The 25,170-nt window shown below is 54.2% G+C and overlaps 1 protein-coding gene across 2 annotated transcripts in view; it reads right to left on the minus strand.

Annotated features, from left to right (window-relative positions):
- Positions 1–24,508, minus strand: part of LOC105186330 (uncharacterized) — a 107,279-nt gene extending 82,771 nt beyond the window's left edge. For both annotated transcript variants that reach the window (XM_025304176.1, XM_025304175.1), the window contains exon 1: positions 21,838–24,508. In XM_025304176.1, coding sequence (XP_025159961.1) covers positions 21,838–23,340 — 1,503 coding nt within the window. In that variant the 5' untranslated portion in view covers positions 23,341–24,508. The remainder of the gene's footprint in view (positions 1–21,837) is intronic.
- Positions 24,509–25,170: the final 662 nt, after the last annotated feature.

Below are 25,170 nucleotides of genomic sequence, written 5' to 3' on the forward strand. Positions count from 1 at the left end.
ATAAAAGACAAGAATTTACACCGATAGAAAAATATAGTTGAATTAACTATAATCTCTATATTTTATAGTTGATTTTGGCGTCAACCGTATTTTTATAGTTCGTGGAACCTGCAAAATATAGTAGAATAAACACAAATATATAATCAATCTACCACTTTATATTTGTATCCATACAATAATTTTAGTTTAACTCACTATAATTCTTAGTAAAAATATTATATGGTTGGTTATATCGTAATTATTACCGATATTATGGTAATACTTGCTATAAATATGATATTTCGGGCTATAATTTAGTTGCTATATCATTATAGTTCCAAATATCATATACTTTTCTCTCAGTGTAATAGACGAAGAATTCTCTGAACTGTCGAGTCGCTCGAGCGCAGAACCAAGCTCCGTATTATTGGATTTCTCCCGTTGCTGAAGGATCGGAGTTATTGATTCCATTGCTGGTTGGTCTCGTTGAGGTCGAGCTAATGCGGACAATCGCTGAAAATAACGCGAGAAATGCGGCACGGTGCGCCCGGCTCGCAACGGCGAGTGTTGCGGAAAGAAAGAAGGAAAAAAAGGAAAGAATGATGACAAGAGACAGACAGTAATAGCTAGCTTGCCAAGGGGAGGAATGTGAAATATCGGTTAATATCGCGAAGATTGTTGCGAGATACTAGAAATATCGCTCTAACTTGCGCGCGCGCGCGCGCGATCATTGGCGGCGGGGGGGTTTTTGCCGCCGCCGCCGCCACCGCCACCGCTAATAATAATACCGTCGCGAAGTGGTTCGCACCGTCGAACCGCGCGGCGTACGTTTACTAAGTGTAAGCCGGGAAAATTAATTTCACGGCGTATTATGCGCAGTCGGAAAAATGGATTTCGCGCGTGCGGCAGCTGTCGTCCGCGCGATAAACATCGCGGAATGTCGCGCGGCCCGCCGCTTCTCGAATTAGCCGTTTTCTTCCTATTCTCTCTTCGTCTTTTTTCCTTCATCTTCTCCTCCTTCGCACTCCCTCATTCCCGCTCCCTCGGGAGTCGCCGCGCCGCGGGGGAAAAAGTGAGTGTCACGGGCGCGGTAGCTATTCCGTGACACTTGCGAGTGAGAATTAATTTCCATCGGGGAGGGGAGCGAGTTGCCACCATTATTCGTGTGCTTGCGTATTCATGGACGTTATGAGCGCGTGGGCAGAACAAGACGTCTCTCCGGAGACGAGCGAGTCTGATTGTCGCGTAACGAGCAAATTTAAATCTTTCACGGAGCGCTCGCGCGCGCGCGCGCTCGCGCGCTCGCGCGCGTGTTAGGTGTATATCGAGTTTCACGCGCATGATTTCTCGCTTGCATTTTAATTGAACGCAACAATGGCAACGAGGGACGACGGTCTCGGCTCGTGTGCGAGCGTGTCCGCGGCGCGTCGTTATTTATCCACGAGTCACGCGGAAAGACGCGCACGAGGGCTCGACGACGGTTGATGATTCAGTGAACCCTACGCACATGGCATAACTCCGCATTAAGGTTTATCGACGCGGACATCTTCACCCTATGAATCTCTCGCGGTAACGTCATAAACAGGCCAGACAACAGCCCCGATCGTTGATTGCGGTGCGCGAGGTAATTTAATAGACAAACATCTATAACTCGATAAACGTAAACACCACCATTGCGATTGCGTCCCGAACTTCGAGCGAAATATCGATGTCGATTAATTGTACACTATGCATTTGCATTGTGCGATGAAAAAATGAAGCCGTTAGGAATTGCAAACACACACCTTGCGATATGCCAGTCATAGATATTTTTTTTTTTCCCATTCGATCTCGCACGATAAATTATTTCAGGATCGCGCAGGGCCTTGCATCCTGTTGTCGATGTCTCCTCTCGATTTCTTCCGAAACAACTTCCGCACGAAAGTTAACGGAGGAATTCAGGGTAGCCGTTCGTTAACACTCATTCCCAGTGGAAAGTTGGGATAAAAGCAGAGATCCGGGTTGTGAATCACATCCCGAGCTTTTTGATAGCTCGTAAAATCCGCCACGGGTGTCGCGCGCGAAATGTCACTCGGTCGGTGAAGTATCATCGCGAAAGGCGGCGGCGGCGGCTCCGAGCGGCTCGTCCTGTTCCTTCCAGTCGAAAGCCGCGCAACAATCATGATTAAAAAAGAGTCGGCGTTTCTCGGTAGTCGCGAAAGATTCGCCAAGTTCAGCCGCGCGATGAGGTCATACGTCCCGTGTTGTTTGCGCAATCCTCGTCGGCATTCGCTGAATGCAGATCGCTTCGCTCGGAGAAAAACGCGCGTGCCTTTTCGCGCTCGCTCGCGCCGCTTAATTGCATCCTCGCAACGCTTGTATAGTTGGTTAATAGTCTTGTCGCACGTTCTCCTCGCAGTGACCCTAAGCCTTTGCGTTACCGACTCGATTCTTTTCTTTCGTTGCGAAAGTTCCCGGAGGTTCGCCTTGCATCGCTCGTGCCGCGCGAGTCTCCGTCTCGTATTTTACGCGATCGTCGTGACGCGCCCGGCGACGACCGGTCGCTGAGCCTCTTTTCTCCCCCCCCTCTCTCTCTCTCTCTCTCTCTCTCTCTGTCCCTCTCCTGCCGGACGCGCGTTCAATTATCCTTCGGGAAAGGACAGCACGTCCGCTCGACGTCTCTACGGCCGGCCCGGCCGGGACGTCAACTGTGACGTCGCGGAATTCCTTTGTAAAGCGCGCGGCAAGGCGAAGATCGAATCGCGAAAATAGATCGTGATAGACAGAGTCAATCGCGAACATTGGATGGAAAAGCGCGGATGGGGACGACCACTGTATGAATAATAAGTTGTCGCCGTAATCGGTCAATACTAATTGTTAATGCCCACATCCGGAAATCCAATCGGTCGTCCGCGCTGACCGACGCGAATCCGTAATCCGTGAAGACCCGCGCGAGCGCTTGTTTACACGCATCACAATTGAGTCTCGCGAGATCCCTCGCGATACAACGCGCGAGCTATCATTTATAGTAGAATGCAATTAACGTAATGCGCCGGCTGGCGCCTACGCGAAGCACGGCCGCCGTCGCCGGAATAATGAAACGAGAATCGAAGGCGCTCGCGGCGATCGGATGAAGATTTTTCCCTCTCTCTGCTTCCCGCAGAAGATCGCGATGCTGCGCTGTGCAGTCACATGATCTTTCGCAGCATTGTGACCACAGCTGCCTCGCAGTTGAGATAACTGCAAAGGCTGTTTTACAAGGTGCTGCTTTTTTTTTCACTTGCTTTGAGTAGACTTCTTAATTAATATATATACGCCGGCAAACTCGCTGGCCCAAACTTCTTCTAGATGCTCGATTTTTATTCTCCGATGTCTTAAACAACCTTAAACGGTGCTGCTTTTGTTGTCGCTGCTATTGTTTTGCTGGCGAATTAAGAAGCTCGCGTGAATGAAAGACACGTATCGTGCAATTCGTTCACCCCTTAACGATAAATGTAATGCAGATAATGCAAATGAATTAACGTGAATTAACCGATTTATCTAACAAACACACACGCGCACGCGCCGGCAATCACGCATGAACGCAAATATTATGTCACCGCTGCAAACATCGAGAGCACGGGCGTACGCTATTAACGGAACAGCTTATTAGCCCGAGCGCTATTAGCAGAGCCGGGCCCTCGGCGAAGGGGTAATTAGTTAGCGGAACGAAAGGAGCGAGCGTGTAACAAACGCGGAGTGGCAAACAAGCGGCCCATTGTTGCAAAGTTAGTTAGTTAGTGGATCACTTTCCCGCGGTGTAACGTAAAACCGAAAGCGACTGGCGCGCGCGTAAATATTCGTTGCACGCGAGGGGCGCACAATGAGTATCATGAGGTATCACAAGAAATAGAGGGATGCGCGCGGAGAGAGTCGTCGGACTTGCACCCTAAATCTACAGATGCATCGTATAGACCGAAGTGGATTTTGCGGGTTTCTTGCCGATTCGAGTATCATCGCGAACGTCGCGACCCGACTCCAAATGTTAATCCCACTTTTAGCCTAAATGTAATAATACCCCCCCGTTTAACGCCGACTTGAAATACCCCGAAGCCAATCTGTTGTTTCGATGCTGTTTAACGTACAGCTTCGCCGAGAGCTTCGCCCGAGTCGAACTTGAGTTTGTGTACGAACGAAGAAAAAATCTCCGTCGGTCCCACTGAAAATCCACGGATGCTGCTGGACTCTCTTCAGGTCGGCGATGTCGGCCTGAGCATTTGGACGTTGGGTTAAAACACGTTGCAGCGTATTGGTCTTTATAATCGAATACGTTGGAGCTAAGTGACGCGGCTTGAAACGGCCAGCGAGGCGTAAGAAAGAGGAGCTCTTCGGTCGAACGTGTTATTTTCGGGCGTTTACGCGTGTAAGAATAACCGGTTGCTTAGATTTGCAGTGCAGCCCGACGCGTTCGCGAGAGAAACACGTGCTTTCTGAGACGACGTCGCGCGGTCTTCGTGACGACGACGAAGAAGAAGAAGAAGAAGAAGAAGAGCAAGCCGGCCCCGGGGAGGCTTTATGCGCTTGGCACGGTCGCTCGCGCAGAACGCACCCTGGCACTCGCGCCGCAGGCAACTTGCATCACGAGTTGCATCAGAGAGCAGAGAGGAGGGAGGCCGTGTATTCGAAATTACGCGGCCGCCGAAGAATGACCGGGGTTCAAGAGACGAAAACGCGACTCGCGCGCGCGCGCGCGCGCGCGAAGATGAAAACGCGCGAGTATTCTTGAATCGCAGTCACGAATCGCGAGGGCGTCTCAACTGTCGCGCTTTTGCTCGATCATCCGTCGCCCGGAGAGTGAATGACAGCGGAAAGATCGTCGGGAGAGGGGAAGCGGGGGAGAAGCAAATAATCTTGCGGAGCGCTCTCTCGAGTTAGCGCGAGCGTGAAGGAATCTCCGAGTGTGGTGTTCTCTTTTCGCACGACGAGATACAATCGGGGCACTGTCGATGCTTGATAAATGAGACGTGTAAAGAGCGTAATAGCGATCCGTGATACGCGGCCGAGCTGATTAAATGCTAATTAAAGCCCACCACCTAGCCACCTTGGCGTAAGCGTCGGTAAAGAGCAGAGGCCGGGGGGGGGGCGGGAGCGGCGGGGAGGCGAAGCCGCGTTACGAAAATTCCTGCGCTCTTCTCGACGCGTCCGTGTAATGCATCAATTATTTATGTAGCGCTGGGGCGTGACGATAGTGATATGTTAATCGGGGCTCTCGATAAGCTCGTCGATCAATCAACCTGGAACGGCAATCTGCGGCTTCGCGTGCGTGCCCGACGCGTAGGGTGTTATCGCGGCATGTTTAAAGTAACAACATTCACGTCGCGATGTAAATTCTCGCGCGCGGCGCGATAATTATCGGCCTATTTGCAGGCGATACCGTGCAAGCGAGCGGTTAATAGAATATAACTATTTTCTACACGCGCGCGATAATTCAGCGTATGTTAATAATCCCCGATGGATCGCGCGGAATAATAAATCGAGCGACGCGCGCGCTATTTGCGCCGACCGAATGAACACCTACCTCGACGCGGGGGAGGGGGGGGAGGTACACATTGTATGCGGGTTTTTTTTCGCAGCTCCGTGCCCGTGGGATATTTGCGATAACTATTAGCTCTGACTGCGCGAATTGACCGGCTGAACATATTAATTACCGGCCACGCGAAAGGAAGGGTGAGCTCGTCGTCGGCTGTGTAATTAGCTCGCGCTCGCACATTACGTATGCTAATCGACTGTGGACCGTCGCGACTTTTCTACGAGGGGCAGGGGAGGGGAGGGGATTGAGCGTTCGAAAGGCTCCGGAAATCTGTTCGAACGGATCCGGAAGTCGCGATTCGGCAGCACACTCGCGGAAGTACGCGAGATGCCGAGGAGGCGAGGAACGTTCGGTCGTCGGGGCGTCAAGATTTATATGATAGATTGATACGATAGATTACACGTCTATAGCTTTTTCTCTCCTTCTCGTGGAGTTTTACAGTGGAGCGATGGATCTTGCCGACAATGTTCGGATTAAAGGAGAAAAATTGAGCGTATATCTAAACTTGCACTCGCCCGTACCTCTGAAGAGGTACACCTCGCCTAATCCGACCCGAACTCGGTCTGGATTTCGATCCGGATCTCCCGAAGAGACTCTAGACTGGAAGAATTCGGGTTATCCGGATTATCCGAATAACGTGCTCCCGAGTTGTCGCGTCCGAGGTGACTTCTTTGGAGATCCGATTAATTAGATACTCGAACACTCGGGCGGGGAGGCGTTCTCGGGTATCTAATTAATCTTCGGGTCTTCCTTGAGCGAAGATTATTCAGCACCACCGGTGCGATATCTCACGTACACGTTCGAGCAAGCGTTAGAAATTAATCATACCGGCGTTCTTGGCCGGCAACGTTCACCTGTCGATGCCGATCGAGCGAATATCGGCATAACTCTCGCGGATCGCTCGGCGCATTGAGCGACAAGCATGACTAATCAGGCCGCGGCGCGGGTCTCGCGCGCGCGCGCGCGCGAGTTGCGGCGAGACGCTCGTATTGAGTAAATTGGCTTATATATCGCACTGTTCGGTATAATTACCGGCGACGAGCGGTATATGAGCGGCGAACGAGCGGAATAAATCATACTTTACGACGCTGCCGAGCGGCGCGAGTGCGCGTTTTCGCGCAGCGCAGAGAGCGCGTATTATTAAACACGCAGCGCGCATAAAACGCTTTTCCGCGGCGACGGCGAGCGCGCGCGCTGTAAATTACTCGCTGCCGACATCTCTTTCATCTGCGAGCGACGTAGGCGACATTACGCGGGCTCTTCCATGGTTGCGTCGCGTCGCGTTATTGTTTGGGACTCTTTCTCTCTCTCTCTCTCTCTCTCTCTCTCTCCTCTTTTTCTCTCTCCTTCCCTCCCCTCTCCCTCTCTTTCTCTCTCTCTCTCTCTTTCTCGATTGTCCTCCGTCGGTACCCGCGTCGCGGTTGCAACGGAATATCTCAATTTTTCATCTCGCCCGAGATCGTATCTGCCCACATCGAAATTCAGATAACCTCGAGCGCAAACCACCTGCTGCTTTCGCTCGGGCTCGTCGGCGCGAGTTGCGCAAGGAAATCGGTATTAGCTGCTAGCGGTGCTCACGATTATCATAGCCGGTGATGGCACAATCGTCGTGTACAACAAAAAAGAGAAGGAGAGAGGGAGGGGGAGAGGGAGACGTGTAACATCTGTGTCAGCGGCGGCTGCAACACGATTCCTCGAGGAGAGGAATCGCGGCCGAAGCGCGCGTTTCGGAAACGTCGATTCTCGAAGAGAGAAGCGAGGCGACGTCTCGAAAGCTCGAGTGGGCTCGAGCTGGCGGTGGTCTTTAGCGTGTCGATAAGCGTCGACGAGGATTTTTTTCTGAAATCCGTCAAGCCGCTCGCTCGCTCGCTCGCTCGCTCGCGGTCAGCTCGTAATGAGGAGACGTCAGAAACGAGGGGCACCCACGTGCACGCGCGTGTAAACACAGCTTGAACCGCTCGCAGGAGGAGCGTTTTTCTAGGGTCACGACTTGGCGACTCGGGCGAGGAAGCGTCGAGCGGAGCGATCGGCTCCGTGCACGGGCGAATTATGCGCACTAATTTTGTGGTAACGCGCGATACGGCCGATTCTCACGGTTCTCTCTCGGGCCTCGAAGTTCCTCCAATTCACCAAGAGAGGCAGGAGGCATCATTCGCTCGGTGCTTCGTCTGACGAGCTGCTCCCCGCATTCCTCGAGGTCGAGTCGTTCATTCCGAGCGAGTCTCTCTCTCTCTCTCTCTCTCTCTCTCTCTCTCTCTCTCTCTCTATCTCTCCCTCTTCTGCCCGGCGGATATTAGTCAGCTTAGCTAAACAGGTTGTCTCGGAAGCGAACGAACGCGCGACGTGCCGTAATACTCGTTACAGCTGAACCGACCCCGAGAGACCCCGAGGAACACGGACGAAGCCTAATTTCGCCGTGCGCGCGCGCGCGAAGTGCACGTCGTCTCCGCGTATGATCGCTCGGGCGAAATTGTAGAGCACGATGAACCTCGCGACCGACCGGCCGGCCGGCGGCGGCGCGGCGTCGCGTCATAACCGCGTCGTAAAGCGAAAGAGTAGCCGCTCCTCCTTACGTCCGGGACAAATTAGACGAACGAATTGAACGATTAATTTTATGGTAACGGCCGAAACGAACGTCTCTCACGGTCGTGCCGCGAGAGCGTAAAGCTCCTTTTTATGGTCGTTTGTGTGTGTGTGTGTGTGTGTGTATGTGTATGTGTACGCGCAGGAGCGAGCTTTCGTGCCTCGAGAGCGCGTGTTTCGGGGCCACCCAAGATCGCGCGTAGCCGCGAGGGTAACGATCGACCGCAGGATGCGCGACGGTCCTCCGGGGTCTTTGCTCTCTTCCTCTCTTTTTCTTCCTAATTTCTATCGAAATGTATTAACTAATGTATAATTATACGTGCGAATTGAATAATATTTATATATATGTATATATATACACAATGAATAACGCCTCTCTCTCTCTCTCTCTCTCTCTCTCTATTGATTAATAAAACTAATTTTATCGGCGCGGCGATCGCGCGACGTGGGCGTAGCGAGGAATTAGTTTGATGATCGTTAGCTGTCCGACGTGATCGCCGACGAGCGTGTGTTGATCAAGGTGAGGCTTTCGCGGTCAGTCGATCGAATGAGTGTGGGATACCGCGATTAATTTGTCTTAGGTGCGCGCGTCCATTGTGTGTATTCGAAGGGGATGCATGACCGAAGACGGCGGGGGCGTACCGATTACGATTTAATGTGCTCTCGGCGTGGCGCAGCGGAGCTCGGCAAGTGAGTCGCGCAAGATTTCACGTGATCACCCTCGGCTAAATAACGTAAGAAGAGTCGCCGTTGATTGTCCGCCTTGCTTTGTAGGAACGCAGCGCGCGTATCGCTCCGCGGTGTAAACTTCGTCGCGCGGTTGATGAGCGTGTGCTCTTCGACCTTGCTGATTAACGAATTACGACGAGAGTTGCGTGTGCAAAGACGCGCGAATTCTCCGCTCATAATTCTCCGAGCGGGCTCGGATTTCCGCGCGTATTCTTCTGCGAGGTCGCGAAATCGAGCGTGCGCTGTTCACTCGACGACGGCGCGTCGACGTCGATCGGGTGCGCCTCGTGTGCGCTGTGTGTGGGTTAAGGAGAAGAGACAGTCACAACCCTCCCCCCGCCCCTCTTTCCGCCGTGCGAAAGAGAACAAGAGGAGGCTGGATGATAATAAACGCGCATGTTCGTGAGTAAACACGCCGGAGACGGGAATGACGCTAAAAAGGAATGAAGAGTGAGTTTTACGAGACGCGTCGCGGGGCGAGCCTCGTCCGGGGAAACTCGGCGGCTTAATGAGCGATTATCGCCGTTCACTCGCCCAGACGCGTTGTTCATTACGGAGCCACGGTCACGCCGCGAGTAGAGTATCCTTCTCTCCGCCGGCAGCGAGAATTCCTGCCGATTAACGATCGCAACGTGACACCGATGCTCGTATCGCGGATCTTGGCGCCAGAAGAGTGCGCTCGTTAAGAGCTTAGGCTAAGGCTCCTTTCGCGCGATTTCGCAACGGCACGCGGATTGTGCAACCAGTCGCATTGTCGCTCCATGAATGACCGCTGGAAGAGAGGGCGCCGTCTCTTCGTACCCGCCCGGTTAATTCGCCGGCGATCGGCGCCGCCTTCGATCGGCGCGCAATATGTTCGTGAGGTATCGGCTTTTTAATTTCGAATCGATTGTTCCTGTTGCCGTCTGCAATGGCGGCTGCGAGGGCAGTGGGTTTCAAGCGTTTAGAAACCACGTGCGGCTAGATTGAGCGCTCTCCGCAAGGAGCTGCGAAGACTACGTCCGGAAAGGATGACCAACACACCGCGTGACCAACAAGACGTGACAGCGTGAACAGGGGAGGGGGGATGTAACTATTTTTTCTGTATCTTCGAACCTGTGATAAGAAGGAAAGAAGTGTCGATGTGCGCAAATCCATGCGTATTAATGCGCTGCGTGCTCGTGTCACGTCCGAATGTCACACGCCATTGTATCGATATAAAATTTCGGATTCGTCAGGCGTTACGTTAATGCGACGCTCGCGGCGCGTCGGCCACGGAATTTGCCTTTTACGGCTGTGTTTTTGCCCGACGTCGCGTCGCCGCGCTACCCGCCGCGCTGAAACGTGAGCGGCATAATAACGCGCAGCGCGCCGAAATTTCGTCTCGGGCCACTCGTGAACGTCCCACGTTCTTCTCTCGGCTGGAGTTCGATTTCGCTCCGGAGCCGGCTAATCCGCGCGAGAAATGGCACGGCACGCCGCGCGCTCGCTCGACTGATCTGAGCGCTAAGAGCGCTCGCGAACTGCCTCTGTTGTGTCCCGCAGAATCCCGCTACTGGAAATCGTACCTCGCTCGTCCCTTTTTCCGCCTTCGGACAAACGCGCTGATTTACGATTCTCGCGTCCCGGACGAGGCGAGATCACCGCCTGCGCCTTGGAACTGGTTATTGCTCGTTCTTACGATGTCCAGCCGGAAAGCGATTTGTAGATTATATTGGCTGGAAGGAATATGCGTCGGGAAAACGATGTTAACTAATGCGACTCGACAGCAGTCGCCATTACGCGGCGGCGATAAGGATCGATTAGGCGGCGAAGGCGACGCGACGTTTCCACGATCGATTGCTGCTACCAACGAGATCGACGCCGCGAGTCGCGACGAGAAAGGCGGGATGTCGGCGAATGTTGAACAGAGAAAGAGGAAAAAAAGAGCGAGAGAGAGAGAGAGCAGCGTATGCCGTGCACGCGCGCGGAAATTTAACGAGGTAACGTATATAAAATCTCGATATAAAACGAACTTTATTAAAGGCCCGGAGCACACGCGCGCGCTCGCTCGCTGTAAGGCAAACAGGATATCCGCTCTCTCCATCGGTGCGTCCCGTATCCGTCGAACTAGGGGCCATTTTATAATGGCTTCATCCCCGTGCGAGCATTAACTTAAATCGAAGGTGGTAACGTGTTATTTAACCGATCGCGCCTCTCGAGCGCCTCTCGTCGAAATTACCCTCCACGCCGTTCCCCGAGTTTCTTTGAAGGGTTTAATGGAAATCGAGGTGTGGCGCGACCCGATTCTCCCGGCACCTCCCCCTCGGACAGTGTAAACAAAATTAACGCCCCGATGATTATCTTCATTATTGGTCCACGCAAGACACGTTTCCAAGTCCCGCGTCTCGCCTCGCCTCGCCTCGCCTCGCCTCGCCTCGTCTCGTCTCGTCTCGTCTCGTCTCGTCTCGTCTCGCCTCGCCTCGCCTCGCCTCGCCTTGCCTCGCCTCTCCTCGCTTCGCCTCGCATCGCATTGTCCGAAATTGCGGTCGAAATTATTGATTACGCTGTAAACTGTGGCCGCGCAGTAATGGAAGGACCTCGGGTCCGTCCGACGAGATCACGATGCGCTGTTGCTTGTTTTTTTCTTGGTCAATTGGTCTTATCAGCAGGTAGTAATTTTATTAAGAAATTTTATTAATAATCGCGTAATGATAAACAGGGGCAAATGAGAATACCGCTTTTTCGTTACGTGGCTTTTGTTTGATAATGATCGGTGAAGCCGGACACTTTCAAAACATTCATGAGACTGCATGTACTAATTGCTTCTTCAGTCGGTTACTTCGATTTCATCGCTTGTCTCGGCTGAATTATTCATACCTACCCACACGACGATTGCTGAACCTTGACGATCAACTTTTGCCGGTTATTTCGGTCGAACGAAATCTCGCGATCGATTAACGCCGAAAGAGCCAAGTCGCGAGAGAGACCGCGCGCAGCGGTGAGCTTCGTCCGCTTTCGCCGGCGGGGGAAATATTTTTGGATCGCGATACGATTCGCTCGCGGATACGCGCGGCGCGGCAGCGCTTTGGACGTTCTCCAAATGTGCGCGCGCTGGTTTGACCCAAAAGCGAGCTTGAAAGCTCGACGGCGCGGCGCGGCGCGGCGCGCCGACGCCGACGACGTCGCGTCTCGCATCCTGAATCGATAGTATCGCCTCGCGATGAATAACGATCGCCGCTATATCACCCGGAACTAGCCCTCGCCGCGATAACTCGGATCGCGCTGACCTGGACGCGCGCCAGAATCCGCCCGGCCGATTGCACCTGGCCGCACGCACAAAACCTACGCACCTACCGCATCGGCGCGTTTGGGAGATCGCCAGGCGCGCGCGCGCGCGAGCTCTCAAAAACGTCGAAACGGATTTGGAATGGACGTTTCCCGTGCCGTTCCGACGACGACGACGACGACGACGACAGTGACGACTCGTACGAGCGCGCTTTGCGTTAATAAATAGCGTCTGTGGGATATTAACTTTCTAATTAGCGGCTGCCGGCGTGAAAGTTATCGTGTGTACACAGACTTTTCCCGGAATGTTGATTTTGAGTCGGGAAAGCCCTCTCTCGCTCGAGTACTTGAATTAAACGCATTGTCATAATTGTCGGTTGTCAGCGCGCGCGTTTCTTCGACGGCGATACCTTGCATGCGAGGACTTCTGCAGCTCGTTCGCTTTTTCCCTCTCCTTTTTTCTTCTTCTTCGCGCGTCGTGCCTCCGATCTCGCGCGGGAACTCTCTCGACGAGACAATGCGCCGAAAATAAACGCCGAGCATAAGGGCAGCGAGGGCCCGATGAACATTTCAGATTTTATTAAGTGCACTTGATCCCCCTGGAGGCCGGCCAAGCTCTCGTGACGTAAATCCAGATGGATGTAACTACAAATACCGCGTCTGCGACGAGACAATTCTCGTCGCAGACGTGCTTCCAGGAATTAATTAAGCGGCCGAGTCTCAGGCCGCGGACTGAAGCATTTCGCGTGCTGAAATGAGCCAGCTGGCGAAAATCACGAATCGCCGATATCTTGCCCGTCGGGGCCCGTCTCTTTAATTCGTCTTAATTCTCATCCAACTTGTCGTGTGAATGAAGTCGCAGACGCTCGTGATTCCGATTCTGCCGACTCGGTTCATTACGAAGAGCGGCAATGACGAGATTATTTAATTTATCTATCAACGGGGGAGGGGGGGTCGTGGGGGTGATACTCCTCCCGAGAAGAAGAAAATACAAATAAAAATTATTTAAATTAAATTAAAGTATCGATTAAAATTCAGATATCTATTAGTATTAAAATGGCAGATGCTACCACTCTTAGCGCGTTTCGTTCTTCTTCTCAAGTCTCTCAAGTTCTTGGATAATTCGGTTCTAAGACGAAGGCACAGTCGTGAAATATCTTTCTAATTCTCGCAAGAGACACACGTTGTTTGACTCACAAAATTTCCCACAACACAACATGTGAGCAGCGACAATCTGGGCAGCGGCCCAGGCTGCGCGGGCGGCAAGTTACATGAAATTAATTCGGCACAGGTAACGTGTTAATAATTTCCGATATTTAGTGACGGGAAACAGCTTGGCGTCGCGTTCATTGTTGAGAATCTCGCGTATTCTTAGAAACGTGCATAACGTGCCAAAAAGTGTGATAGCTATTGATAATAAGATTCCAAGTAGCGATACGTGCTACTGCCTGTTTACGGTGGATCGCGCAGCGTCGAATTGGACGGAATCGACGCGGCCTGTCAGCCGCAAAAAAGTCCGGGCCAAAATTGCGGTGTCTCGTTTTGCGCGCGTCTATTTTCGCATCGGCGACGTTTCGGAACGTCTTGATAAATCACGGTAACTAGATGTCCACACGGATGTTGCCTTTTGGCACTTCGACGACGACGACGACGACGACGACGACGTGGGCGTCGTCGTAATCGCATTCGACAAAGTCAAAGCTCTGGTTTCGGTCTTTTCCTCGGCCACGGAAAGCGCTGGTCGCGAGAGACACCTCGTCGGCGGGAAGAAGCCTCGCGCTCTCTCGTCCCGAGCGCGATTATTTTGCCGGATCGCGGGTTCTTTGAATCCTCCTTGATGCATCGCTTTACTACGGTTCAATGAAAAAGACTAATGGCATGCCTACGCGCCGCGAATTGATGCAAGGCGAGTGCCAGGCCTTAAAATACGTCTCCTTCGGCCGAGGGTTCGGGTTTGAGGAACTACTCTTCATGAAGCATGTACCTTGATTGCTTCCGTCTGAATCCACCGCGTATCGCGGCGGATCCGTGGCGGCGGATCGTCGTCGTCCTGGCAGGTCAGGGGTTCGCGTAATAAATTTGTGGGAATAAATTTGTGTGCGCTTAATGATATTATCGCGCGTGCCCCTCGCTGAGGAGTTTGACGTATCGTCCCGTTCGAAGCAACATTAATCTACGATTATCGGTTTCTCCTAATTCCGAATTCCGAGCAGCGGCTAGTCGATTAGGAAAAGGAATATGTATGTGCGATCATGAGTGCTTAAATGGGAGCTATAAACCTCTGGTGTGTCTTGTGAAACATGCTACCGCGGCGATATTTCGCTACTGTTGAGCAATAATTTTCGCGCTTTCACTATATCGGAACGTGACGTCGCCCGACTAATTTGTTTACTTCGCAGCGTACGGTAAAATCCTCGGTCTTACACCTATGAATAATTAATCAAACCGCGCGCGCGCGCGTGCGATTCCAGCGGTGAAAGCACACGCATCGAGTGTGCCAGTGTAAACAGAACTTTATCGTTAATTCGCTTGATCAGAATTTCGCTTTCGTCGCCGTCGTGGCCCCGACGTCGTTTAGATAGGTAGACGCATTTCTGCGTTGGGTCAGACTGAAAGGCGACTCGACGACGGCGACGGCGACGGCAGCGACGACGACGACGACGACGACGACGATGAATCATCGTCTCGGCAGGTCAGTGGTCTTTGGTACATGTCGCTCCGATGTCGGTCAGGGTTTTTCGACGCTCCTTATCATTTCTCATCGTGTCATCCGGTGACTGTATCATATTTTTAGAAACAATAGATAGCGTGCAATTATTGGCGCGACGCGCAATCACGCGACGGCGGACGGAGACACAGTCATCGCGAGGGAAAAAGGAAAGGAAGAAAGAAAAAATGAGTCTCAATTAGCATTAATTGTATGCAAATTACTCGTCGCACGATGCTTGAACACAAGCGAAGCCAGTGAAATGCGTTGCGCGTCACAATTGTCGCTCATGAGTGCTCGAGTCGCGGAAGATAAGGAAGCGGCTCCTTCTTAATCGCGCGAGCGCGATGGCGCTTTGATGACTCACCGTACTTTGAGGTGGCCCTTAAACGTAACGTCACGCCAATTTACGCGTCCATCCGCGATTACCTCCCCGCTGGCGCGCGTACCCACAATCAACGCGTGTGCGCGCGTCCGCAAGGGAGAGAGAGAGAGAGAGAGAGAGAGAGAGAGAGAGAGAGAGAGAGAGAGAGAGAGAGAGAGAGAGAGAGGAGAGAGAGAGAAAGAGAGGACGCCCGTCAATGTAATTTACCCGCCCACGAAAATAGCCCCGGCGCTTTACGGTCGCCGCGAATACGAAGGAGGCGAGCGCGCGACGCGAGACGGCACCACGGCGCCTTAATTCATACCTCGTTGCATTACGTGTCGCCCGTAAATCGCGCGCGATTCCCCGCCGCCGAATATCTCTCGCAGGATGCTCCGCGACGCGACGCGGCGCGGGGCGGAGCGGCGCGGTTGCGCCGACCGGATTTTATGCGCCGCGGTAACGAGCTTCCGCGGTGAGCTTTACGGCGGATTTATGAGTGCTCGTCGTCCCGCGGTCAGGTGGTAAAGCCGTTTCTTAATACTGCAAGTATCCGTTTCGGCGAAGCGCGCGCGGGAGAAAGCGCGTGAAATCGAGATGAAGGCGGACTGCGCGAGAGCGCATCGCGCGGCGAGCGGCGCAGCGAGCGAGGGGAGGGCGAGACGGAGGGGGGAAGGCAACGTCGAAAGAGCTTGGCGTAAACAGCGCTTCCGCGAAGCGCTATCGGCTGTTTACCGAGCGAAAGAACGGCCGTGATTCAGACGAATCGCCGCTCTTCTCCGGAGCAGCCGAGGATGATGATCCTGCGATCTCCGCCAGACGCGCCGCGCGGCAGGGTGAAGCACGGGGGTGACCTGCGTGTCGCTTGAACGAGGAACACGTGACCGCTGCTCAGTGAGATATAAAATGATCGCGAAGGGGAACTTGTCTTCTTTATATATTCGTCAGTGGTAGGACGTTAATAGGCAATACTTCTTCTCTCTGTCGTTTTTGCAAACTTGATGCACGCGCGTTGGGAGAATCATTGTCCGACGACCCACTTTCGAAGGCCTTTCATTATCGAGACGTGAAGAACGAGAGAGGCGGAATGCGCATTAGATAAAGTAGAGACGAAGTACGTATAATCATGCAGATAAGGCATTTCGTGGCAGGTGGAAGACGCGCGCCGGCTAAGTTGTTTCATGTCGCGCTTTTTATGATCGCCACTACGTGAGACCATCGACGCTGGAAACTTGACAATCTATTCGACCACCTTCATCGGTCACGCGTGCATCGTATTGATTTAATTTTTAAATTTACGTCTTACAACGCTGCAAGACCTTCATATTGACGCGACAGCTGTTTATTGAGAGTTAATCTCCAGATGATATTTTGTGTGACGTTGTATTTCACGCGATATAATTGAGCAAATTTTCGTGCAATTTTAATAGTGCGGGCAACACGTCGTTTTGACTAAATTTTTACTATTTTCTTCGACTTTCTTTTTCGTGGCTATTTCTATCTTGTCAATCTATAAACCGTGAATAAGTACGAGGGTTCGAAGGGAACCTCATGAGGGGCCTCGTTACGACCATATTTCTGCTTGTCGACTAGTAAAAGGTTGCTGTCACCACACCTACCCAGATAGACACTGTCTATCGAGGTGCATTCTTCGAGTATGAGGTAATTTCGATGTTCATAGAGCGCAGTGTTCACGATGGTTCACTTTGGCTTCCAGCGCTCGTTATACGCCCGCGCTTCACTTCGACGTATGCGGCGCGCCGTATGACGTTGATCGTAAAAGTCTTTACGGAGACTTTACGGGTCTTTGCAATTTTGATAAAGAACGTCGAGAGCGTCACTCTGTCCCGCGGCTCTAATGAGAATCCCGAGGAGCGAGAGAGAGAGAGAGAGAGAGAGATAAGCTACTTAACGCTACTTAACTTATTAGCACATTAACGCGCGGATAGATCCGATACTCCGGCGTTGCACGAGATGTCTCTTTCGAGAGATAGGTCGTGTCGCGGATTAATGTCGTCCGTTTAGATAAACTTGTCGAAGCGTGCGAGCGTGCGGAGAAAACGCCGCGAGACGAAGGTCTCTGGTCGTGTGCCATTAATAAGGAGTGACGACGACGTGACGTCAGCGTTGCTTTACGCGAGACGAGCTTTTTGGCCGTGTCGCGATATTTCGCAAGCAGGATATCGAGCGCATCCTGTAACTCGAACACTGCCGGTGTGTGTTTTCTTGTTGTCCGCTTCCCGCAATTCGCAGGCTGCGTAGGCTGCATTCGTTTGACGAATTCGTCGCACGCTTTTGCGTAGGAAGATGGACATTGCGCGCGCGCACATGCCCAGGATGCGTCGCACGCCTCGTTAGCCATTCGCGGACGCGATCTAATGAAATTAAACGCCAGTCAGTCTCGCACAAGTCGCGAGTTGTCGGAGTTGTCTCGCGGCCGCGCGGCGAGAAGCTCGCGAGAAGATCGACCGCGGTCGCGGTCGCGCGAGACGTCGTCGCCCCGATATTCGCCCCGGCGAATCTCCGCGTTACCGCGCGTGTTAATTGAACGGTCGCCCGTTGAATTCAGGTCACTGGACTAATCGCATGCCGCGAGCCGCCCTGGTCTCTCTCGGTCACTCGTACTCGAGCGAATTGAAATTTCGCGGTCGCGCTTTGAGATCCGCGCGAGACCGAAAGCGCGAGCGTGTCGGTCGCCTTTGATCGGTCGTAGTACAATCGCGAATTTACGGCGGAAAAGCACGACGCACACACACACACACACACACACACACACACACACACAGAGGCTCGTGCGCGCGCGTGCGTGGTGGAATTGCTCAATTACCCCGGCTGCAGCGCTCTCGCACCGGCGCGCGGCGGCCGCGGCATGCGGAGGTAAATTGTCCATGGAACGTGCGGCCGGTTTACCTTTGTAAATTGGCGCAAAAGGAAGACAGAGCACGATCGCGCGCGCGCGACGACAGCCGCCGCCGTCGCCGTCGCCGCCGCGGACGTGCGCGTCTTGTTGTTTTGCTCGTCGGGGCCGGGGCGCGAAATGAAGGTGCACGTTTTGTCGTTTTCCGTTCTCGTTCGGCGCCGGTAGGCGCAGCGCAGCGCGCTTCGATTCCCACGTGGAACCGAGTTGTCGCGCGGCGGCCGCTCGCGAGCAGATTTCACGCGCGAATCGATTCGCGCGCGTCTTCTCTCTCCCCGCCGGCGCGGGCGGCCGGCCGGGCCATTTGCCAAACGCGCGCGTTTTCTCCCGACACTCTTGGCGTTCCATAAATAAATTCCTCGACCGTCGCGCCGACCTTCCGCCGGCCGGCGATAAGCCGCACCGAAGTCTGGCAGACGAATGGCGCCTAGCGCGACCGGCGAGTTCCGAGGTCGCTGTTTGCCGACGAACGTGTCGCTTCGGCGAGTCCTCGCGACGAATAAAACGCTTCGCGACGCGCCGCGCCGCGCCGCGCCCGCAGCCCGCGATCCGCATTGCCAAGGTCAGTCTAATCCTGAAGCCTGTAGGTGTGAGAGCGCGCGCAACCACCGACGCCGAGACGGGGCGCGAGATAGGCAGGCCGGCTGTTAATAACGCCGAGCGTTCGCGATGCGAGAGAAGCGCATTTGAAGCACGCTTCTCGGAAGCGGAGCGCTCAAGACAATCTTGAGGAGCAGCGGGACGAGCTTGGCAACGTGCGCCGATAAGAATAACCGACATTGCGCGGGAGGCGGGGGGGTCTCTAATTCACGGAAAATTTCATTTACCGGCTCCCAAAGCGTGAAATTGTGAGCTAAATTCGCCGCTGATTAATCGCCACTAGGCCCGAGCATCATTCGCAGGTCGCGCGCTCGAACGTAATGGAAAGCTCACGCGTTTTAGTTAGAAGGCGCACGGAATATTCCCTCCAAGTCGAATTTACTCTCGTGGCGAGAACTCGCGCGAGCCCCCCCTTGCGAGAGCGCAGAATGTCTCTGCTTCTTTCGTCGTCATTCGTTCGTTCCAGCGTCGAGAGAAGGCGCAGTCTTGCATATTATGCGCAATGGAGTGACACGTGTCGGATGCACGACAAGTTGTGAGCGAGATGACAATCGCGCGACGAAACAAACAATTTCCGACGAAATTGTTCTGGCCGCACTGGCCGAGGAAGAAGAAAGTGAGTGCGTCTCGCATCAGGTCGCCGCCGCCGCGACGACACCATTGTCATTGCGCTCGAGACGATGTTCTCTTCGCGGGCGAGTCGCGGTCCGCTGTCTTCCGCGCGTGTACGCGAAAGTTAATCTCGAGCTCGGCCGCGCGGAACGGCCAATCACGAAACGCGATCCGGCGCGTATCCCGCGTATTACTACGTGGATGACGGCTAAACCTAATTTAACGCGCGTTATCCCGTCGATCTCGTTACGCTCCGGTCGATGCGCGCGGCGCACAAGAGCGAGCGAGCGAGCGGAGTCGGCCGATCCTCGCCGCGCCGCGCGTCTCCGCGGGCGACGTAATTAAACGAGACCGAACTCGGCGAGCGCGCGCGCGACTTCGATCCCCGGTAAAATTAGTTTTGCGGATATACGGCGAGCGCGCGCGGGCCAATATAAACAAGCGAGCGACCGGAAATCAAATCTCACCTGCGCACCACACTGATAAAAAACGACGCGAAATATCTTAATAACAACAACAATAGTCCCTTATTCATGGGAACAAAGGCAAAAAAAAGCGGGTAGCGAGTGGAACAAAAGAAATGCATCAAACACAACGAGAAACGATACACGGCTGGGAGCCCTCGGAAGCGCGTTTGCGGCCGTCGGAGACGCGACGACGTTGACGCAACGCGATTTCGTCGCTCGAACGACAAGGTAAATCGCGCCGAACGACGAGGATTCCGCGGCAGGATCGCGAGAGCAGCGTCCGAATCCTCGATCTCGCGTTCGAATCACGATCGAGATCGTACGATTTCGCGGGCGTGCGCGAGGAGCCACGCTAGATGACTATCTATCGGCCGGGGAATCGCCGCGAGAAATCCGCGAGGGTTCCCGGGGTACAGTTACAAGCCGGGGTCTCTCTCTCTCTCTCTCTCTCTCTCGCGCGCGCGCCTCGCCACGTGGGTATATCGCGTGCTCCTCCGGGTGCCCATGCATGCAAATGGGGAGCGGCGCGTTCGCCAGGGAGACGAGCTCACGTGTGCGACCGCGAAGTCGAGCCGACCGGCGATCTTAATCTCCAGCGGCAAGGCCGATGCGCGCGCGCGCGCTCGCTCGCGAGAGAACTCGCCGGTGACTGACTTTACGACTTTCAACTCCTTCGACGGCGGAACGACGTCGTCGTGCATCACCGCGGCTTCTCCAAAGCCGAACTGCATATCCGCCTGCTCGCTTCGGCCTGCAGTCGCGGCTCTGTCGCGATACGTCCGTGTAGCAGCAAGTAGTGACCCAACTCATACTCGATTGAACGAATTAGCAGCTTCGTATGAGAGTTGATTGCAAGATAAGAAGCAAGGAGTATATTTTAGCCGTCGGACGTGAACGAGAAAGCAAGATCCATGAGTGTCACGGAGGACATTTTTATTAAATTTTATGAAGTATTCGTTGTCGAATCGTCCGGGAGACTTTAATTAAATTTTTATTAAATACCACACAATGATGACTCGACCTGATGAGAGGCCGACCTATTATAAATATTGAAGAAATGCTGAGAGCGACGTTATACGTGCATGTCGTCATGACTTTGTTTATGTAGGTTTGAACAACGTGTGATACCCGAATAGTTGGAATCTTTTGTAAACAGTTAGCGGGCAAGTTCCGCCGAGATCGCGGAATATTTGACGTTAGAATCGTTAGATTATTCGACGACGAATTAAACGAAGATGAGTAAACAGACGTCGGTCGAATAGACTGGGTGGACCGAAACGGTTACTTTGATTGATTGTAGCTATTGTATTATTTGAAATCTCCGATCAGTATCGATATTGAGAACAATATATCATCGATAAACATGTTTAGAATAAATAGAATAATATACGGCTCGTTGACTTTGTTCGCCGGCACATCAACATCGACGTGGACCAATAAGAAGTCTCTCCTAGACAACAAAGTTTTAAGAGCGGCGAACAGGAAAAGGAGACTTTTTTCTTTTTCTCGGCTTTAATTCGTTAACGCCTGTTTGTTTCTTTACGACCAGGCAACGCTTTGTCGGATTTGTCACGACTTTTGTAACCGAATAAAAATACTCATTATCGTTGATTATCGTTACCGCGGGGGTGCGTGTCACTTTTTCCACCGTGTTAATTTCCTCGTCTGCGTTTCTTACCGCGGTCCTATCCTTACACTTTTATCGATACCTTTTCCTAGCTGGCCTTCCGCCGCGCACATACAATTTGCTTCGTTACTTCGATTAACGCGATTTCTCAATCGTAATTGTCGTCGAACGAGCGAGAGAAAGATTGTGAGCGATTTCGTATGATAGCTGCAGCAGCCTGCCAGAGACGTTGTCATTATATCGAGATTGAGAACGCCTACGTGCGTGTCGCAATTTGGCGCGAAGGAACGGCGCGAAGGAAAAAGAAAAGCAGCGAAAAATCTATACAACTTTACGCGCGAATCTTGGCGGGCGAATGGGGGGAGTACGCGGTTTCAGGCGTCATCGACGATGATGCCGACGATGAAGGAGAAGCGGCGGCGAAATCGGGGTCTCTCTTCAACATCAGTCTTACTCACGGTATTAGTAACGTCCGCCTGCATGTCCTTATCCTCGTCGTTCTTCTCGTTATCCGGGCCGTACATGTACCCGTCGTTGTCCAGATCGCCTCTCTTGCTCTTGCTATGCGCACCGTCGCCCTTGACCGCGGTCTTTCTTTCTTGCTGCCAATTGTTGCGCATGGCCGCCACGGCGAACGCGTTATTCGCCGACGGCTTATCCGGGACGGCGGATTTGACGCTCGAGCTCACCGCGCGCGCTCTGTTGATGATCGGCCTGTTGGCGTACGTATAGGGACCTAACACCCTGGTGATGTTCCTCGACTCGTACTTGAGGTTCCTGTAGCCATCGCGTTTCGCATATCTGTCCTCGATGTTTCGGTAATCCCTCTTGACGGTGGTCCTCGCAGTGATCGGGTCGTCGGACGTGAGTCTCTTGATGATGTCGTCGTAAGTCAAGGCTGGCCTGGATCTGTTCTTGTAGAAGTCGTTGTCCAGCTCCTCAAGCTCGTCATTCCCTTCGCCCTTGTCGTCGAAGATCTTCCAAATGTCATCCTCTTCCTCCTCATCCTCCTCCTCCTCGTCGTTGTCGTCGTCGTCGTCGTCGTCGTCGTCCTTGTCCCTCTCCTCGAGTCCTCCGTGATCCTTGTAATCCTCGTCCTCGTCTTCCTCCTCGTCCTCGTCGTCGCTTTCGCTCTCGTCAGACTTGCTCTCGCCCTTTAACGAGTGGGGCATGTACTCTGACGAGTTGAGCCTCCTCCTCCAATATTCCGTCCATCTGGACTCTCTGTCGCGATCGACGACGCGATCCTTCAAGCGATGCCTCCACACGTTGGGAGAGGGACGCGTGTCCTCGTCGAATATCCTGCCTCTCCTCGGAGGTGGTGGCGGTGGCCGTCTGGAGTTCCTCCTCCACTCGAGACGCCTGTCGGCTGGGGCAGCCCCCCCGTCTTGGACGTGCCTATGCGGCTTACCGTAATCGAAATCCTCGTCCGTGCTGTCGTCAAAGACGTGATCGTGCGTGTAACGGCCGTGGCTGTAGCTCCTGCCGGGTGTGTATCGGCGGCGAGCTTTCGCGTTGTACCGCGGCGAGATATTGCGCCTGTCATTGTCCTTGTCGTACCAGCCGCTTCCGCGGTAACCGCCCCCGCCCCCACCGCCGCCGCCACTGTGGTACCTATCCGGGTAGCGCGGCTCGAGCATCCGGCCATGATAATTCCGCGGCTGCTGATACGATCTGAGCCGATCGTAGTACAGCCGCATCTCGTAATCGTCCTCGTCCTTGGAGTCTCCTCCGTCGTCCTCGTACTCCCCGTCGTAATCGACCTCCTGCCAGGATCTCCTGTCGAGGTCGTGATGACTCCTCCGATTCGAGGACTCATGCCTGTGCCTGTGCCGATGTCTCGCTTCTGTCGTCGCTCTGTCCTCACGCTGATGGTACTTGCACTCGACCACGAAGAGGCCGTGGGCCATCAGCAGGCCCAGCAGCAGCAGCAGCAGTAGCTTGCTCCTGTCGCGCGTCATCTCGTCGCCGTTCTCTCAGGACACCTTACATCATCGCGACGGGCCACGTGACCGCGGCTTTCGCGCGGTCGCACCTGTTCGGCTCTCGATGCCTCCTCGCGGGTGACGACGATTCCTTTAGCGGCGCATCGAGTCGGCCGTGTAATCGGGCGGTAGCAGCGGAACTCGCGACGATCGGCTCCAAGCCGATCATTCCAGCACGATCGAGGCGAGACGGCGCGCCGTCGTGTCTCTCTCTCTCTCTCTCTCTCTCTCTCTCTCTCTCTCTCTCCTCCGGCCTGATGACCCACCCACCGGCGGGACGGCTCGTGTCCTCCGACTCCTCGCTCGTCGATCAATGAGCGGCTCGCTCGAGCGTTCGCCAAGCGTCAATCTCCCGCGCCACGACTTGTGCAGCTTGTTCCTCTGAATTTAAGCGCGCGCGTCGCGTCTCGCCCAAGTCGCGGTCAGCTCGCGGTGGGTGACACCACGTGGTGACCGCGGAACCTGAAACGTAGCGATCGTAGCTGGCGACTCTCTTTTGGCGCGGCTCCAGTGCACCCGGCGAAGCACGCGCGGAAGCCCGCCGCCCGACTCTTCACTAATCGCCGGTGAGAAGAGACCACCACCTGGGACGTTTCAGAAGGCACCGCGGGCTGGATCAGTCGCGCGAGACTATCTTCTCGCGCCGTAGGACGTTGTCGTCGCGTTATATCGACCCGCACTGCGCTCCTCGTTTCGCTCCCGTTTCGCGCCACTCTCGACTCGGAAAATCGTTGCTCCACCCTCTCTGTCTCTGACAGGTCGTTGTCGTCGCGCCGAGCCGAGCCGGTCTCGCTCTTCGACTTCTCTCGCGGCGAACGCGGTCGCGATTGGTCGTCACGAACGGTCGACCGTCCCCCGTGTATTCGTCGTTCCCCACGGGACCAAGTCTCAGGATGACCACGCTATCCTGACCCAGCGATTCTCTGTGATCCCGAGTGCCGCGCGACGTGCGAGCGAGCACTCCTGGTCCCTCGGTTCTCCACCACCTGACCAACACCACCACCGTACACCGCCGCTTCACCGGTTCTCCAGCGGGTGGTTCCCGCTCGCGTGATCCACTGACGACCGGCGCGTGGCTGACCTGGACATGGACGCGCGAAGAGGGTACGACACGTTTACACCGAATCGTATCGCGGACAGAATGTCGCGGGCGACTGAGGCCAGCCGGAGCAGCCGGCGGCCTAAGAGATCGCGGAACGCATCGCGCATGCGTGCGGGCGATATTCGCCCCCACCGTCCCTCACGTCTCGCGCCGGATGGAGTTCTCTCCTCCACCACCGCCGCCGCCGCCGTCGCCGCCGTCGCCACCGCCACCGCCACCGCCGCCGCCGCCGGTCGCCTCCTTCGTCCCTTCGTCCTTCGCCTTTACCTCCGCAAGAAATGCACGCGCGCGCGCGCGGTGTTTCACGGACCCCGCGCGATGATGCACCATGAAACAATAGACGCGCGATGAGCCGCATCTCCGCCGGAGATACACCGCGGCCGTGTGTGCGATGCCGATGAGAAAGTCGTCACTTCCGACGACCCGCCAGGGTTGCGTTTTTGCCAATCGCGCGACTTGGGCGTAAAGGAGGAGGAAGAGGAGAAGGAGGAGGAGGAGAAACAGCAGCAGCGCTTAGGGCGCTCGGACGATGCAAGGAGAGTGAAATTCCTTCGGAGGCGCGAGTCTTGTCTTCCGAGTTTTTCGGACGAAAAAGAGAGAAAGAGAGAGAGAGAGTGTGTGTGTGTGTGTGTGTGTGTGTGTGTGTGTGTGAAAGAGAGTGAGGCGGTGGAGGGGAGGGACACATAGGAGTTTACATAATTATT

Source organism: Harpegnathos saltator, unplaced genomic scaffold (assembly GCF_003227715.2).
Source record: "Harpegnathos saltator strain DR-91 unplaced genomic scaffold, Hsal_v8.6 scaffold594, whole genome shotgun sequence".
NCBI classification, from domain to species: Eukaryota; Metazoa; Arthropoda; class Insecta; order Hymenoptera; family Formicidae; genus Harpegnathos; species Harpegnathos saltator.